The sequence below is a fragment of the Myotis davidii genome, unplaced genomic scaffold, assembly GCF_000327345.1.
Source record: "Myotis davidii unplaced genomic scaffold, ASM32734v1 scaffold147, whole genome shotgun sequence".
In the NCBI taxonomy this organism is placed as follows: Eukaryota; Metazoa; Chordata; class Mammalia; order Chiroptera; family Vespertilionidae; genus Myotis; species Myotis davidii.
Window position 1 is genome coordinate 6,721,750 of NW_006383010.1, and position 19,164 is coordinate 6,740,913.

At 39.3% G+C, this 19,164-nt stretch overlaps 1 protein-coding gene across 1 annotated transcript in view; it reads right to left on the reverse strand.

The window, feature by feature from the left end:
- The window catches only part of SOGA3 (SOGA family member 3), a 40,393-nt gene that overhangs the window by 16,606 nt on the left and 4,623 nt on the right, over positions 1-19,164 (reverse strand). The window contains exons 5-6 of the mRNA XM_015557790.1: positions 17,984-17,996; positions 17,354-17,512 (exon numbers count right to left, since the gene is read on the reverse strand). Coding sequence (XP_015413276.1) covers positions 17,354-17,512; positions 17,984-17,996 — 172 coding nt within the window. The remainder of the gene's footprint in view (positions 1-17,353; positions 17,513-17,983; positions 17,997-19,164) is intronic.

Consider the following 19,164-nt stretch of genomic DNA (forward strand, 5'->3'; position numbering starts at 1 on the left):
AGTCTTGCTCAGTGGATAAAGCATCAGCCTGAATTCTGAAGGGTCAAGAGTTCAAGTCTGGTCAAGGGCACATACCTGGGTTGCAGGCTCAATCCCCCACCCCGGTTGGAGTGTGTGTGGGAGGCAACCAATCAATGTGTCTCTCTCACACCAATGTTTCTCTCTCTCTGTCTCTCCCCCTCCCTTCCACTCTTTCTAAAAGTCAATGGAAAAATACCTTGGTTGAGGATTAACAAAAGAAAGAAAAGGTGAGGCTAAGTCATGATCTTGAGGGCCATGGGAAATGTGGGTGAAGGAGGCATGCCAGGACAACCAGGTCACATCATTCTTCTGCCATTTTCCATTTCACTCAGGGTCAGAGTCCTGCTGTACTAAGGCACAGGAGACCTCAGCTACACACTGGATCCATCCTGCTAATGTTTTAAAAAGGCTTGACCAGGCTTCCATCCAGACCAATTAAAATAGATTCTGGGATTGGGCCCAGGCATGTTGTCCATAGCTCCCAGGGTGAGTATAGCAAGCAGCTGGCTCTGAGAACCATCACCCTGCTCTCCGTGGTCAGCCACACCCCACTCCAAACAAGCTCTCAGACCTCATCTCCCACCATACTCCCGCCCCTGCTTCCCTTGCTCTGGTGTCACAAGTATCCTTGTGGTTCCTCAAACATGCCAAGCATCCTCCAGTTTTGGGACCGCTCCTCTGCCTACAACACTCTCCCTATATATTATCAGGACCCACTCCCATAGCTCTTTCAGGTCCTTCATCAGAGAACTTTCCAGACCACTTTCTATAAAATAATAAATGTTCCACTCCTTTGTCCCTTGTGTTCCTTATCTTCCTAACCCTGCTTTATTTTTGTCCACAGCTCCTCTCACCATTTAGCTTGTGCATTTCTTTCATGCCCGTCTCCTGGTTCTGGAATGTGAGCCCCACCTGCACAGACTCTTTGCATTGCTCTCTGTTAGAGCTCCGACTCTTGGATATAGTCCTGACCCAAAGTCAGCTCAGTGTCAGCTCAACTAGGAAATGGCTATGTCATCCTTATTTCTTACAAAGATTTGTTTTTGGAGCATCCTAAGCCCAAAAAGTTGGTAGCAGGTTAAAACAAATAAATAAAAGTCCATTTTCAAAGTTCCATTCAAAGCTTAGGAAAATAAAAATTTATTCGACCTTTACAACAGAAAGATTAAAAGGCAAAAAATATATGAGCTAAAAAGTATTTAAAATAAGAATCATTAATATACCTTTATTCTGTTCTACTACTTGTGTTATTTAAATTTAATTAATTAATCTATCTATTTATTTATCCTCACCCAAGGATATTTTTCCATTGATTTTTCAGAGAGTGGAAGAGAGAGGGAAAGACAGAGAGAAACATCAATGTGAGAGAAACACATCGATAGGTTGCCTCCTGCACATGCCCTGACGAGGGCCCGGGCCAGGGAGGAGCCTGCAACCGAGGTACGTGCCCTTGACCGGAATCGAACCTGGGACCCTTTGGTCCACAGGCCGACGCTCTATCTACTGATCGAAGTGGCTAGGGCTACTACTTGTTTTTTAAGTTTACCAATCTATTTTCCTCAGTGTCATAAATTAAGATTCTGGGTCTCAAAATCATTTTGTAAACAGTACCTGGTACCAACATCCTTTGATGGCCTGTGTGCCTTCATGGCTTTTATTCATCAACTCCTCTCCCACCATTTTTCTTCTGTCTCTAACCCTCCAGGTCACAGTTCTCCAAGTTGCTTTCTAAAGTGCCCTATTCTTTGCCCTCCTTCATGGGAGGGACCCAGTCAACGACTCTCCTGACTCTTTCACTTTCCCTAGCCTTAGAGAAATGTCAATGTGGTAATTCTGATGTCAACTAAGTTACATTCCATGCAATACAACTCAGTAAGGGTTTACAAAAATAATCAGGCAATTATGAGCATAAAAGCACCTATCCTTTGGACCCCAACCAGGGCCTAGTATACAATAGACTTAATTAGTGATTAAGGCTTCCCAGAGAAAAACAGCTTACAAAAGTGGCTGTATTTTTCCCCTGCCAGTGGACAGTCAATTTGTAATGTGTTTCATTAAGAGGCAGAATCTATTTCTATACCTTTTCAAACTGGGCTGGCCTTGTGACTTGCTTTGACCCACAAAATGTGGTGGCAGTAAAATGTGGGAAGAGAGATGACATGCTAGTTCTGACTCTACCCTCAAGAGACTTTGCACACGTCTGCTCACTCTTTTGGAGACATGCTGCCTCATGGGACAAGTCTGGGATAACCTGTCTGCTGGATGAAAGGAGTCGCATGGCTCAGTTTTTCCCACTGTCCCAGCCAATAGCCACCCAACTCCCAGAAACAGAGCCTCCCAACTGTCAGCTAAATGTATGTGGGGACCCAAATGAGAATAGAAACCCATATAGAGGACCACAGGATTATGCAAATAAATGATTGTTGTTTTAAGCCACTACATTTTGGGATGCTTTGTTACATAGCAAAAGCTGTTACATTTAAAAAATACCATGGAGATTGTAAAAGACATTAAGCTAATGAACTCAGTTGATACTTGTGACAAAAAATCTGTTATTCAAATTTCAGAAAAGCAAAAACATGTAAAATGCCAAGAAAAAGAAAAGAAAAAAGTTAAAGATCATCTAACATAGAAAAAGTAAAATTAAACTCATTTTACTTTACGTTTCTATTTTCCTGTTTTTGTCAATATTTTAATTTCATAGAAGTTTAAAAATATAACTGAGCTTTAAATAAATTATTATAAAAGCTCATCTTTCAGTTCTAAATTGCACATACTTGTTTTAATAAAAGGTGTTCAATTAGCACCAAAGGTGTGATATGAGCTAAAAGCTCACAAAGTTCATTCTAACAGTCAAGCTTTCACAGGCTCTGGCTCAGCACATTTTTGAAGTTGTTCTTATCTTTGAACTTAACTTTTATTCTTACTTTTCAGAAAAAAACAAGTGTACACATACATATTTACAGTGCTTCCTGGATCAGGGTTTCTGATTTTTATTTGTCAATCCACCCTTAGTTTTAGCAAATTTTGTTTGTCCTTCTATTTCTAGAGTTTTCCTATGCTAGGGAAGAAAAATATCTTTAATTTTACAAGATTCCTTACTAAGTCAATTTACAGAGTTGAGACATAAAGGCATATTCAAAGGAAGCTACACCCAGAAAAATTCTCAATTTAATTCAAAGATTAGGTTTTCCAAATTTCCACTGATTGATAGTTAAGAAGGCCAGAATTTATTTAAAAAGTAGAATGGAGGAGAAAGAAAAAGAAAGCCCTCATTTATTCATTTACTCCAAGAAACAATCTTGAAAGATTCGAGAAAGAAAATTGAGCAACAGTTTAAATTGGGATTTGTTTCCAGAAGCTACTAATAAATTAAAACAAAACAACTGCGAACTGCCCATTCTTGGGAAAGATGGGGATCTTCTGGATATCAACATAGCGTTTCATGTCACAAAGGTGGAAAGTGTATCTCTCAGAGGTGGAGCCCCACATCTATAATAATAAAAGCGTAATATGCTAATTAGACCGGGCAGCTGAACAGTGGAACGACCATCTGGATGACCTTCCGCACAAAGCCGGGCTGGGCTGCAAGGGCCAAGGCAGCCACCGCGGCTGCAAGGGCCAAGCCCCTTGCACAAATTTCGTGCATCGGGCCTCTAGTCTTCAATAAGTAACTCAACCCTCTTCTGCCAGAAGGTTATTTCTGTTCCTATTTTCTGAGTTATGAGGTTTCCAAACTTATTTTTTGTATCTCTAGTGAATGCCTAAACAAACACTTTCAAATGCTGGAAAAGCGATTTTTCTGCCGTAAAAACCTCGAACCAATGACAAATTAAAACGATTGGAATCATGTTCTTTGTTGTCGCTTTTTTTTTTTTTAGATATAAGAATCTAATTAATTCTCCTTTCTTGGATCCTTCATCTTTCTCCCTTTGTGCTGATGTTGATATCTGTGGCAGAGGCATATGACTTAGTTATGTGCATTATTTATTGCTAAGAAATATTAATGAGTGAGCTTTGTTAGAACATGATGCCAAACCAGAACATCAATGAAAAAAGACACCTTTGACTCAGTATGGGAATCAGGGTTATCTCCTCAGGGCTGAAAAGCTTTGAATGGCTCTAGAGTTGTACAGTGCTTTTCCCCTTTAAAAGTAATTCCCTGATGCCAATTACTACTTTACAACACTTCTGGTCTTTTCCTAGCATAGGAAAAGCATACTGCTTGCTAACAGTTCTTAACGGTTTTTAGATGGGAACTCATTTTCCATTATAGTAGACTGAAGTTGATATAAACCAACAACTTGAAAAATAAAATATTGAACTTAACTCCAAAAATATCGATCTTCCATGGTCTTAAAGTCCGTGGATTATCAGAGAGAAGAAAGGAAAGGGAGGCTTCTCTTGTTAATGGGAGGTGGTTGTTACAGAGCCCGAGGAAGTAGAATGGGAAGAAAACTGGGGTGATATTTAATAATGATATTTAGTAATAGGTGAGGCTTTTAAAATCTTTTATGAAGAATATTCCTTTTAAAAGTCAGCTTTGGACGCAACTGCCTGCCTTCCATTATGTGGTTCGTATCATATTATCAAAATATCTCTAGATCCTTAAGGAGAAGTAGCATTTGTATTCCTTAAGCTACTCTGGACCCCCAAGGGGCTCAAGGCTACTGGTGAGATAGTTTCTGATACCAGAGGCTCCTCCATCATTGTAGAAACCCACTTTGGGAGCAGAGTATAGGTTGTTAGAGGGTTTTCCAAATTACCAATAATGAACTGATCCCAAAATAAGACCATCTTGCTTTAAAAAAAGCCAAGGCAACATGATAATTAAGTGCTTCTCTAATACGCATAGCATATATTCCACTTGGATAATACAAAGGCCTCAAAAAGCTCCACATAGGCTAAGGGACTTAGAACTGGAAGCTTTCTCAGCTGACATACATAAACTTAGAGAACCTGGTTAATGACTTTTGAAATAATAAACATTAAAACTTAGTTTATGCCTTAGATACTTGCCCCACAGTAAATGTATGCTTACTGAGCTATGAATGTCATCAGCAAATGCAGAGATTTACACTCCCTTCTAATTTGCTCTAGCTAATGAATTGGGTTCTCAGCACCATTGCATTTAGCAATTAAAACATATTTAGAAAAGTATGGCTGAGCACTACTGATAGCCAGCATTTATAATTTGAAATGAGGATTTGTCTAGTGTTTTTTATGTTGAGTCTGAACCAGCTTCTATGTTATTAATGCAATGATATAACATTATTGTTGTATCAGGTTCAGAATCTTGTAAAAAATCTGCTAAAAGAGCCATTACAAAATGGCAGGACAGTAAGGGGTGGGTATTCTAAGGAGCTTTAAAATTATTCTTTATATATTATACATTAAGATATTAGTCTAAAGTTTTAATAGGTCAGAGTATTGAATAATTCCCAAAATGCACTGAAAGGGACTAGAAGCAAGTTTTGGGGGGTAATTCCTAGATTATTTTAAAAAGCCTACAATTGTGCTTTAAAGATTTTGGAATTAGGTACTAAATTCTAAAATGTAGACAATTTATATTTCAAAAATCAAGATTTCTAGTCCTTGGGTCCTGGTTACAGTATGGACATGTTGGGTTGGAACGGAATATTGAGATATACCATATCCAGTTTGCCCATCATTCTTAACACAGATAGCTTCAATCACTAATACAGCTTGCTTGGCCCCTAGTAAAGTGGAATTTTCACTTTTATCTAGCTAGCCCTGGATAGCTAGGGTTATCTGGAAAGAGCTCAAGAAACGCAAACTTCCAGTAAGTATCGTACAGTAATCATTTCTGTACCACCTAGACTCTGCCTGTTCTTTTCCATGAGCTCGCTTCTATATGAGGTAAGCAATACCATCCCCTTTACAGATAACTTTAATGGATAAAATGTCTTTATTTTTTAAAAATTGATTTGAGAGAGAGAGAGAGAGAGAGAGAGAGACATCGATGTGAAACAGACACATTGACTGGTTGCCTCCCGGCTTTGCCTGCATGCCTGACCCAGGGCGAGGATTGAACCTGCAACCCAGGTACAGTGCCCTTGACTGGGAAGTGGAATCCAAGTCCCTCAGGGATGCAGACCAATGCTCTAACTACTGAGCATACCAGCCAGGGCGTCATATGCATTTTTCTTGATTACTACTAGGGAGAATTTTCCCTAAATATTCTTTTATTAGAGTATTGACAGATTTTAACTAGCAATATAGTTGAAATAACTTGAAAATAAATGTCATAAAATGAAAGACTGAGTTAAATTCTTATTACAGATTTATGAAAACAAAAGATTTATGCATAAAGCCTGACAAGCACAATCTCTGCAACCTCTATCCATGTGCCAAGTAAGAAAAAGTCATGAATTAAATATAATTATAGAGTGTTTTCTCTGCAATTCTTAAATGCACAAGAAAAAAATGTTGCCATGGTTTTATTCAATGATAAGCAACTATTCCTGGGAAATTGGCCCTTTCTCATTTTGAAAGATAGTGAAAGTAGAGGCACAAATAATTGGCTTAATAAAAAAATTCAGAGTACATTTGAAAAGGAAAATAACTGAATCCAAGCTTTTATAATCAAACAACATGTCCATGAGCATATTTTGTTTGTACATGTATGTGCACATTCATGGAGCAAATGAGCATGAGTGCATGCCTGTATGCAATGTGCATATATTGGAGCATGCATATGATGCATATGTAGGCACATGTGTATGTGTTTTAGGTCCTGAAAGAAACTTATGCACATCATAAAAATTCCTTAGTGCATTCTAACACACAAGGACAAACAGAATTACTGTAACCTCTATCCATATACCAAAAAGATAACTTGAAATCGATTACAAATATTAGAACATACGCTCACCAGAATAAGTCAGAATTTGATTTCACTTTATATTAAAGGTATCTTGATATTCTTTGAAAGTGTATTATATTTGATCAAATCAATCACATCATTTCAAAGTTATTTTGGAGTAGATGGGCAATCACTAAATTTGTAAAACTTTAATTTCAGCAAAAACAAGTGCCATACACTGTTTATTACTGGCCCTGAGCAATCTGTTTGGAGCTATCAGCAATCCACAGCTTGTGGCTTCCTCTGCTGGGCCTGGGTGTGTGTGTGGAAAGGATAACGCTGAACACCCACCAGGGTCTGCTTTTACTAGCCCTGCCCCGGAGCAGGTCAGGAAAAGACTCAAAGGACCCAGAGATCTGCCTCTGCCTACAGGGTGTCTGTTAGTCTTAGTCACTTAATGAGCTTCCAGCTGTAGTCCTCAGCAGGGCTTAAACTCCACAGGGTGGGGTGAAAGGGGTTCCAATGGGTAGGGCTATTGCTTCCCTCCAGGCTAATGCTGCATGGATGGGAAAGCTCTGCAAGAGGAAGATGGCTTCTACAGTATGGGGATGACTCAGCGCAGGGTGCTTAATTGGGGTTAGGGATGAGAACAGAAGATGACGACACATGGGGACTAGGTATCTTTTTGGGGTGACAGAAATGTCCTAAAATTATTTATAGAGATGTTTACACAATGACATATTTACTAAAATCCATTGAATTGTACATTAAAACAAGTGAATTTATGGTATGTACATTATACTTCAATGAGGCTGTTAAAAAAATTTTGAACCAGTAAAAAGAAATATTCGGACAAAGAGAAAGAAAAAAAATAAAAAGTATATGTCTAAACTGATTTACTCTGAAAAACAGAAGGCAGCTTTAGAAAATATTGTATTCTTAATAAGGTAATAAATATGGCCACTAGTAACTAAAAATAGAAGGTCATAGAGGAAGCTAAGCCCTGAGGAAAAGAGATGTTGGAAGTAAGAAAACTCACAAAGGACACTAAAATTCAATGCAAGGATTATATTTTGCACTGGAATCTTTAAAGAGCACAACCGACATGGCAAAAAATTAATTCAATGATACTGAGAACAAACTTGAGAAATTGTCCAAGGACACAGGTGAAAAGGATAAAAGGAAGGCAAAAGGATAAGAAGATAGTAGGAAGGAGTACAAAGTGAAGAAAATCTAAAAAGGAAGAGTAGAGCACATGTGATTATCAAGCCTATACTACAAAAAAGCTCCTCTGAGATTATTGATTAATAAATGTTAATATTCAGATTGAAAGGTCTGTGTGTTCTGGACATATTATAAACAAAGACCATCACCTAGATATGCGCTGGCATATCTACTTATTCTCCTTTAGCTACCCAAAGGCATTCTTGCTGCTTCTCCGTCATTCTCTGTGCTTCAGGAAGCTGACCTCTGTGTACTGTTTTACCCAGCATCCCTCCTCTACTAGTTGCCTTCCAGCTGGGTGTGGCCAGTAGAAGGCACTGGCAGAAATGCTGAGGGATAAAGCATAGAAGAAAAGATAGTTCAGGGTATTTCTCCTCACTCCCTTACTCTTTCAACACATCTTAATAGTAGCTATGACCCCTCCAGATGACTGCTCCTATTGGCTGGACTTCCCCCAGAGTCCCAGCTTTCACTGGTCCCTGTAACATTATTTCTTCAGCGGTGTCTTCATCCCTAGAGGTGGTGATGGTTTCCTTGAAAAATAATACTTTCCATACAACAGATCCTCCTAAATTCACACAGATGGCTATCACTGGATAAAGGTACACAAAAATGTCTTCCATGTGCAAGGAGGCAGTGGATAAAACCACATACCAACTTAGTAGTGGCTCACTGTGCACTTAAATAGAAGAACCAGTTGTACTGTAGAATTATTTCTACTATTTTTCAAGGTTCTTGGCCAATGTAATGGTAAGAACACTTACTCTGAGAAGGAAAGAAAAATAATATAGTTCATTTTATTAGCCACTTACCACTATGATTAATTGGTCAGAAAAACTGAAAATAATTGAACTAGCCAGAACATGAACATAGAATAGTTTGAATTTTTAATTTTAAGCACTTCTGAGTTGAATCATGCTGAATATAAATGGTTCCATTAAGTGAAATATATAAGAATGAAATGAAAGTGTCAGGAGAGAAACTAAATGACATCTTTAAATGTCATCTTCAACTGTCGTTTACAATCTGGGTAAAGATCAGTTTAACTGACCCTGAAACATAAAAAATGGAATTTGCATGCAGATATCAAATAAGTCATGTATTTCCATTAAAATGAAATCAAGTCTAAAATCTTCAAGATACAACTAAATTTTCAATTTGGAAAATACCAAAATCGCATGTTACATTTACTCAAATGCAACACAAGTATTAGAAAATGAAGGAACTGAATAAATTCTAATTTAAGGAGCAAGAGGTGAACTCCTCTGACAGCAAGCACAGCTTCTGAACTGCTCTTCTCTTGCCCAAGCATGTACTGATGGTTTTTGTATGTATAACAATCTTTGCATGTGAGTGAAATAGGAATATGGTTCTTAAAGTCAGCAACAGTAGAATTTAGATGTGGAGTCAAGCAAAGCCACAGAACAACCTAAAGTATCTGGTGCTTGAACACAATAGCCCTCCTCTCGCTGCTAAATGTTTAGGAACATTTACAGAGCAGCACAGGAAGGAGAGACTCACTTATCCAGACAGACTGGAGTCCTCAGCCGCACTGATGAATGCAAGGGCTGAGGGTGCAGCTGCATTGTCTCCACATCCTCCCAAACATATGCAAATGTGAGCCACCAGTGGGGAAACAGTGAGAACTAAGGACATGCCTCATGGGAGAGGGAACAGGCAGGCGAAACAAGTTAGAATGACTGACTATACAGTGAAGTAAAATGTAAAGGGGGAGCGTTGGGGTAGTGGACACTCATGGGAAGAGACATCAGTGTTTCAAAGAACTGATAGTCCTTTGTATAGAAGAACTGGAGTCCTAGATCGATGAACTTCTAATCTCATAGACTTAAAAATTCTTTCTAGGAGTGAAGTCTTAGTTAGCTCATCTAGAGATCTGTGGGAATAACAACAACAGCAATAATATGTAAAATCTACATTGTACCTTACAGGTTATAAAGCACTTTCACATGTATTATCTCATATTATCTGTGAATACACTAGATAAGGAAAACATTTATTTTCCTTTAAGAGGTGATTGAGAGTCAGGTATTAAGTGACCTATCTGAAAAAACACAGGGGACAGAGTCAACAGACCTGAAAATATTTTTCTAGGCCTATGTTTCTAGGTTGTTGTTTTTTTGTTTATTTGTTTTTGTTTTTCCCAAAGAGTTGCTTTTTGCGAGATAAAATAGTTTTTTCCTATAGGCACCTTAGCAGTCTCAGAGCATTCCTTACATGTGTGCTAGAGATACAGAACTTGGAGAATATTGAGGTCCCTAAAGAGGTCAGGTCATCTGTGGGTCAGGAAGAACATGGAGGTGGCTGTGGAAGGGGCAGCCCCAGTCCCTGCAGGGAGGTTGTGCAGCACTGGCCAGTGGAGACCATGAGCTTGGAGGCAGACAGATGGTTGTGGAGCCAGCCTGCTACTCCTGATATTAACCTTCCTGAGTCTACCGTGTTCATCTCTAAAATGAAACTATTAACAACATAATTATACATAAAGAATCTGGCACAGTGGCTGCCTTCTAATTAGCACTTACCACATGGTTATCAAGCAACTGCAGCCCTGGGGCAATTTTTCATATCTCTTCAGCCAAATTAACTGCTGAACTGACTATCCCAAACACTGAAGATTTAAAGCAAATCTAGTTGAAGGTCTTTGGGAATGACAGCATCTGCAGTCCTCTCTCGCTGTCTGAATCTGCATTTCACATGGAAGCTAAATTGCAGAGCTGGGGTCAAGGTGTCAGAAGTGTCCCTTGTTCTTGGACTCCTATCCTTCCCCTTCCCAAGAAGCCCACAAGAGCTTGTTGCAAGGAAGACGCATTGCTTCTGGGGAATAACTAGGGTTTGAGAGAAGCAAGGTGGGGGACTGGGAGTTTCTATAGGAAGAAAGTCTCAGGAGACATCTAATTCTGGAAGCGTGGCGAGTTACTCATTGACTTCCTTCTCATTTTGTTTGCATTGCACTGAGCACCCTGGAAAGAGGCCTGGTGCTGAGTCATGCTTCTCATTCTCTGCAAAAGAGGGTCTGAAACGCCTCTTCCAACTTCAATTCATTCTCTCATTCAAAATTAGTTACTGTTTATCAATCTTGTGTCAACAAGTTCTGGTTTGTTGTGGACACAGTGATAAATAAGACAGATTCAGTCCTTCCTCTCAGGGAGTTCAGTGTAGGGCGAAAAATATATGCAAATGAAATAACAGTTGTTACAATTCCTATGTAATAAAAGCCTAATAAGCTAAGTGTCCAGTAGACGGATCAGCCATCCAACCAAAGCATAATATGCTAATGATATGCTAAGGTTGCTCAACCACTTGCTATGATGTGCACTGACCACCAGGGGGCAGATGCTCTGACCAGTAGGTTAGCTTGCTGATTGGGACTGAGTGAGATGGGCCGAACATGCCCTGGAGCCCTCTTGAGGTCCTTTCCCGGCTGGCCAACTTCCCGCATCTCTCCCTGATGGTGCACTGGTGGGGTCCTTCAGCCTGGCCTGTGCCCTCTCACAATTCGGGACCCCTCAGGGGATACTGGAGAGCCAGTTTTGACCAATCCTATAGGCCAGGTCGAGGGACCCCACTGGTGCATGAATTTGTGCACCAGGCCTCTAGTATTACAGAAGAATGTATGTAATGACTACATGCCAGGCACTGAACTGGTGTTGAGTGATCAAAACAGGTATGGTCCTGCCCTCATATCAAAGTATTCAGTACAGTAATACAAATGTACAACCTGTACAAGGCTGTCTTGTCTATAAAATAATAATTAACTTTCTATCTATCTATCTATCTATCTATCTATCTATCTATCTATCTATCATCTATCTATCTCTATCTCTATATTTATCAATATCTATCTACACATATTCAATAAATGTTTGCTTTGAAAGGTGGCTAATATAAAGTCAAAGTTTTTGGTTTTTAGGCTCAACAAAAAGGGTGAGACAGAGAGAGACAAAGCTATTTGTACTGCTAAGGGGGAGGCCGTTCTCCGGCAGCCAAGGGTGGCCAGTGTAGAGGGGAGTGGGAGAGAATAGTGTTGTCAATTACTGCCCAAAAGCCGAAGGCACCATCACAGCCCCACCCTCAGAGTCCCTTGAGGAAGGAAGTAGGTTGTTAAATGGGGGTCAGTTCTACAGGAGGTTTTGGTCGGTCACACACACAAAGGCCAGGTAACCCCTGAGAGATTCTTACCCTCTTGCAGAGACTTTTGCCTTCAAAAACATCAGGGAAGTCATAGGGGAATAAAAATAAATTAAATTTCAATAATAACAAAATACAAATGTTTGGATATTTACTCATAACCAGCAATCCTTCCTCAGGTGCCACACCCGCTACAAAGAGCCTGGTAGTCGTCCAGGGGCCGATTTCATCCCGGAAACTACACGGTTTCCTCCCAGAGAACTATATAAAGTCGCCTCGGAGACTTTCTGCCTGAATCAGAATGTCCGGGTGCCATCCTTCAATATTCTAGTTTATTTATTCCTGGAAAAGATGCTGAATTCTTTGGTTGCCATGAGGCCTTTGTGCTTCTGGGGGTGAAGAGGTAAGGCTACACCAAAAGTGTGGCTCCGATGACTGAGAAAGCTCCACCGGTCCTCAGCCTAGCACACCGGGTTTTTAGTTCTGATTTTTTTCGCTAAATCAGGTCTTGAATGCTGAGCAGCAGCAATAACCAGAAGCATTGTAGATCTTTGCTAATGTATCACTCAGCATTTTTTCTTTATTACATGCCCTACCAAAACCATATATAGTTACAATCAGTTCTTTATTTTATATAAGAAAATAAAAAGATAATTATAATTATGCAGGGCAAATATTTATTTATTACTGTTTTTTTTTTGTCTGCAAAGAGAATCTGAGTATATAGTTAGATATAATTTCTATAGTAAAGACCAAAACCCAAAAATGAAAAGAACAAGACCCAGAGACAGAAATTTATAGCATTAATTATTTTTTTGTTCAAGAATGTAAGGTCCTGGTAATAGATAGGCTATATTAATCAAATACACAGAAAATAAAAGTCCTAAGATAGATGGTGCTATTGTAGTAGGCCAGTTAAGAGCTCTCTAGAGCAAAGACCAGGAAAAATTAAGAGAATCATTTTAAGACTCTCGTGTGAAAGTGAGGGCTGAGACAACACAAAGAGTACAGATTCTGAAATGTAAAGGATCTAATAAACCATCCCCATCATCACCTCAGTTACTTTTTTCTCTTTCCATTTTCGAAGGTCCTCTGTTGGCCATTTATTTGCTCAAATGGCTTTTACTCGATGCTTCTCCAAGCACCAGACCTTAAAAGTGGCATGAGAAGACCCTCCTTCCTGAAGAGTAAAAGAATTTCAAAGCTTTGAAAATAAAGATTCTTTCTATAGCAGCGGGACTTCATGAAGAGCATTGACCCTCAATGAAATGAAGCAAAGACTCACCCTTCACAGACCCTCACTTTATGCTACCTGTGCCTTAACCTGTCCTCGAATTCAAATGGTTATACTCCATAAAATAACATCACTATGATTGTGTGTGATGCTAAAAGATAGACCATCACTTTTCCCAGGTTACATAAAGGTGAAGGCATTTTTCTAGTGTGAGAAAGCATACTGCTAGTAGCCACCAGTGTTTTATAATGGGAGTGAGAATGCCATTAAGGTTCTAAGGCAGCATCTTAAGAGGTCCCTCTTGTTTGCGATTGGCAGACTATCGGCTATTTCAATACAGGCAACAAACTGCAATAAACATATTTAATTACCTCCATCCTGTCTCTATGCAACTCTTCTTACTCCCAGAAGCCTACTCCATCCTCTCAGGGGGAGGAGATAAGCAGATGGGTGTGAGCAGTTGCACAGAACTTTGGGCAGCCACCAGCCCTGAGGGCAATTGGTCAACACCCTTGAAGCCAGTTAAACCTTCAGTAAATGGTTCCCAACTCCAACAGATGGGCTGTTGGTCCCAGTTGTGCTATTCAACATCTATATGACTCCATATAAGAAACTAAAATCTGGGAGTTGGAGGATTGCTTCTCTCTAATATATTCTATTTAATATTTTATGATTTTACTCCATAACTAGTATCTTCTCTTCATAATGGAAAGCTTGGCCTGGGTCTATTTTCTCCACTGGTAGAATGCCACAAAGGGATGACAGTCGTCCGGTTAACGCTCACCAAGGATTTGAATATGTTTTCCTTTTACAACCAAGGAAGCAGATGGTTAAATGAAGTCGTTACAATCATATAGGGACAAGTCATACTCCTACCCTACAAAGTGAGGCACTTATTACTATAATTCAGCTTTAATATTTATGTTCTTGGAGGGCAACAAAATTACAACTACAAAAATCTTATTTAAATGAAACATTTCTGATTTCTAAACATATTTTTAAACTACTTTTACTAGTTCTGACACTTTTCTGAACATTAAAAAGGTCACCACCACATGAATTATTATGGAACTTTCTTGCAAGAATATTTTTCATTTCCCCTTTATTACATTTAGAATCCCTCAAACTTTTATTTTCCATTCTCTCGCCCTTCCTCTCTATTTCTGCCACCCCCACCATCTTCTCTAACTGTAAATGCTATTTCAGAGCCCATCTTTTTAATAAAAAGTTATCTTTAAAAGCTGATGTGCTGCACATCTGGGTGTTTTTTTTCTTTAAGGGTCCTCATCTTTATTTGGCTTTATGACACCCGTCTTCCATGGAAGTAAGTGCTCACTCAAATATTAAATGCACAAATTCATGCAGCGTCACTGTGCATGCCTGTTCTTAAAATTCCTTACACTTTTACTGTTGTAGTCTCTACTCAGGGATTGGAATTTGGCTTTTATGACTCCAAGGAGAAAGCAAATTGCCCCTTTGGCAGGAACATATATACCTACACTAGTTGGTGCTACAAGAGCGTGTTCCTAATCCAGAGTTAGAGCCCTGAAAGAGGAAACAGTCATTGGAAAGGGCGTGAGGAACAGAATCAAGGACGCTGATTCTGAATCACAATGATTCTCCTGAGGTCATTCCCAGGTTCCAGCCCTTCTTCCCAGTAGCCAGGTTATTTTGGCTTTTACGTTAAGATGGGAGTGGTCCCACCTGTCTGGCTAGTACACAGCCAGTTTATAGGCATTTTCCCCTTTCCTGGACATGGGATGAAAATCAGAAAGCTCTGATGCCATCCTGAAAGCCAACTTTCTAGATACCCACTTGAAAAGCATTCACATGATACCAAATCACCAAGTGTTTCTCTTTTATCCTTGGTAATCAAATGAAGTTCGTTTTGGCTTGAGTGTTTTTAATTGTATAAACAAATATGGGGTAAGGCAAGTGAGGTATACCATGGAATGAGGCTAAAATGAAACCAACAGTGATCTTTCTCTTTGCTTGCCCATAAGAAGGTATTTAATAGCTAGTGTTCTGGGTTGAATTGTGTCCTCACAATTCATATTTTGAAGCCCTAACCCCAAGTACCTCAGAACGTGACCTTGTTTGGAGACAGGTTCTTTATAGAGGCAATCAAGCTACAATGAGGTCGTTAGGGTGGGCCCTAATCTAATGATTGGTGTCCTTACAAGAAGGGGAAGTTTTGACACAGGCAGCAACAGAGAGAATGCCATGTGAAAGGGAAGACAGTGATCTACAGGCCAAAAGAAGAGGTTTGAAACAGATCCTTCCTTCACAGCCCTCAGAAGGAGTCACCACCCTCTTGATTTTGAATGTCTTGCCTCCAGAACTCTGAGAAAATAGATTTCTATTGTGTAAGCCATCCAGTTTGTGATACCTCATCACAGCAGCCCTACCAAACGAATACAACTATCTACTTTATTCTTTTCCTGGAAATTAAACTGTCAATTTTTATAAATTTCAACTGTACATTACGGCTGAAGAAACATATATCTATTCCATTTCATATTTGATCTCTTAACTTTAGAAAAAAAAATCTATGCTGCTCTTTAATTATAATGTCCTGGATTTCCTGATAAAATCTGTGATAGCCACAGGTGATGTTGAGAAACCTAGAAAACAACATTTCACAGCTGAATAAACAGAAGTCACCCAGTTAGTTACCAGTAAGGTTAGTCACCTGGCTCCCAGTCTCCATGATTTCCTACAGTAGCACACAGCCACCTTGGGTATTAGCCCAGAACTGCAGGTCATTAAACTGTCATGTTAGGAATGTTTGAAGTCAGGATAGTATAAGAATAAGCAGAAACTCAGATCACAAAAGAGTTTACCCCACTCAAACAGTTTTCTACAATTCCAGGCACATATTCTTAATCAGACTATTAATAATTTTACTGTTACATGGAAGAAACACTTTTATACCATTTTGAGATAAGCACAGCAAATGGGAAAACTGCATATCTCAGTTAGTCCATGGAAAGATTAAGATCTTCATTTCAAATCTGCATATTTAAGCACAGAAAAATGTTCAGAAGACCGCTTATGTAATTTGGTGATTCTCAAGTTTTCACAAGTCATACTGAATGTCTGAGGCCGTTTTAAAATATATATATTATTTTAACTCAAGTTGTTACTTATTACTGATAGGCCTCTTCTGTGTTGTTTTGTTTTGTTTTGTTTTTCTTTTTCAATTATTTCTTTTGGATGTTGAGTTTTTTGAGAAGATTCGGGGACACATGGAAGAAATCTTGAAATAGCTGATGTGGAAGAGAAATCTGACTCTTCTACCAATTAAATAGATTTCAACTCAAACAAAGGAATCCTTTAAAAATAGGTATGCTGTGATAGAATTAGCTGCTGCGGCAGATCTTTTAAGGGTTAGTCACTGCTGATGTTCTAAGCATTAGACCATTTGGAGACTGTTATAAAAAGGGTTCAAGCAATGATTAGATCAGATAGACTGGATTGTATTATATTAGATTAAATGGACTGTATGGCAATTTTCATCCTAAAGGTGCATGGTTCTATGAACTCAGTAGTAATATTATCAAACCATTTCTTCCCCTCTGCTAACACAAGGCTTATTCCTTCATATGCTTGACACCCTTTGTGTTTGGAATAGCAATGTAATTTATTTCATTAACATATATTTAGATGACATAGGCTAGAATATTAGTCACAGCTCATACAGATCAAGTAAGTGAAAGGGCTGAAGTCAATTTCTCATTTATTAGTACAGACTCATCTATCTGTTATTTATTGGGTGAAGGCAACAAACTGTCTCATAATCATGAAAAAATCAAAATATTTTAACAATCATATTAGTCCTTGGAATTGTTTCCTAAAGAGCTAAAAATAATTAGCACAGCATGAAATAATTGAATACTGACCTCCTTCATTTTTTCCAGTTCATTCTGTAAAGCTTGCTTTGCAATCTCAACTTCTATAAGCTGCTGCCTCAGTTTCTCATTTTCATCTTCTGTTGTCGTTCTCTTTTCTTCCACATTTTCCAATTCATGGTGAAGTCTCACAGATACATCCTTTGCAACCTAAATTAAAGTGTGTGTAACAACAAAATATAATTAAAGACAACAAAACATATTCATATTAAAAGTAGTAAGAGCCAATACTTATATGCCATATGCAGGCATTATTCCAGATACTTTACATATAAGCCGCTCACATACAACCATCCCATGAATAGGTATGATTATCATTCCTGTTTTATAGATGGAGAACTCTAAGTCTTGGATATGTGAAGTAATATGCTCAAGGTCAGATAGCTTACGAGTGAGCAGGCAGTCTGGCTCTCCACTCTGTTCCTTTAACCTCTACCCTGCATTGTAGTAATAAATGTTCAATTGTATCTATCATGTGTAGGCAGTTTTGCCTCCTGTTCTAAAATCATCCTGGAAATTTTAGGGTTTGGAAAAGTGGAGCAGTCTTGTGTGGTGGCTCAGGAGCGGGCTGTGTTTGAGATGGAGTGAGGAGCCAGCCAGGCTAGCTACTAGCTGACTTACAGGGAGGCTAGCCCTGTAAGAAAAAGGTTCAGGGTAAGTACCTGTTAAATGATGTTATCAATAATCCCTACTTTATAGTTTTTTTTTCCCTTACCCAACCTAAGAAAAAGGTTCAGGGTAAGTACCTGTTAAATGATGTTATCAATAATCCCTACTTTATAGTTTTTTTTCCTTGAGAAATATATGAGATAATAATATCGGGTGTCCCCAAAAATGTATACACACACTTTGAATAATTACAAAGGCAGTGTTTATTAAAATAGATTTCATTTTCAAAATTGAGCTATCCGCTGTTAAAGTGTGTGTACATTTTGGGGGAACAAACTGTATATATAACAATGCTTGCCATGGTGCCCAGTGCCCAACGAAGTTAATACCCAACAAAGGTTAAAAAAAAGAAAAAGAAGAAGAAAAAGAAGAAACTTTCATAAAATGTTTTTTTGAAAACAAATGTAGGATAATTACATTTGATTTTCCTATCTTTAAGTTAATATAATTAAAATTGTATTTTTGGTTATTCAAGGCCATGCAGTTAACAACTGACTTACAGTCAAACCGAACTAAACAGACCACACCTGCCTAAAAACGCATTTCCAAGTTGAAATTTCTCCTGAAGAAGCGACTTCCCATTAAAAATAATGTGAAATGTTTCTTTTACTTACTTCACTCTCCCTTTACCTCCAAAAGGGGTCTTAAGTTGGACAGTTTCCCTTTGGGGGAGTTATGGAAGTGGTAAGTACTGCAAAGGACTCCTGGAAGATAGGTGGGGTCTTGCAGGGAGAAATCTCAAACTCTTCCCAGGGCTGTTCCTAGTCAGGGCTTCAACTACCCTGCTCTTGAGCGCCTGATTCCACCGGGCCTGCACTGGCACCACAGGTTCTGGAGGCCAGACCCAGGCCAGAGCCTGCGCTCTGCCACACCCTGCTTTCCGCCAGGAAGGGGGGCGCCCTCTTCCCACCGCCGCTGTTAGAGCCACGTCACTCCCAGGAGAGCCCACAGAGCTCGCTCTCCATCAGGCGTGACACACTGGGCTCTTCCCATCCACCTGTCTGTTCTTCCCTTCTCCTTCCGGCACTGATACTTCGTGGTCAGAACTGCGAATCTCCATGTCCTCAAAGCCCTCTGCCAGCCATCATTGAAGGCCTTTCAGAGTTCCCACCCGCCCCGGGCCCGGGCCCCCA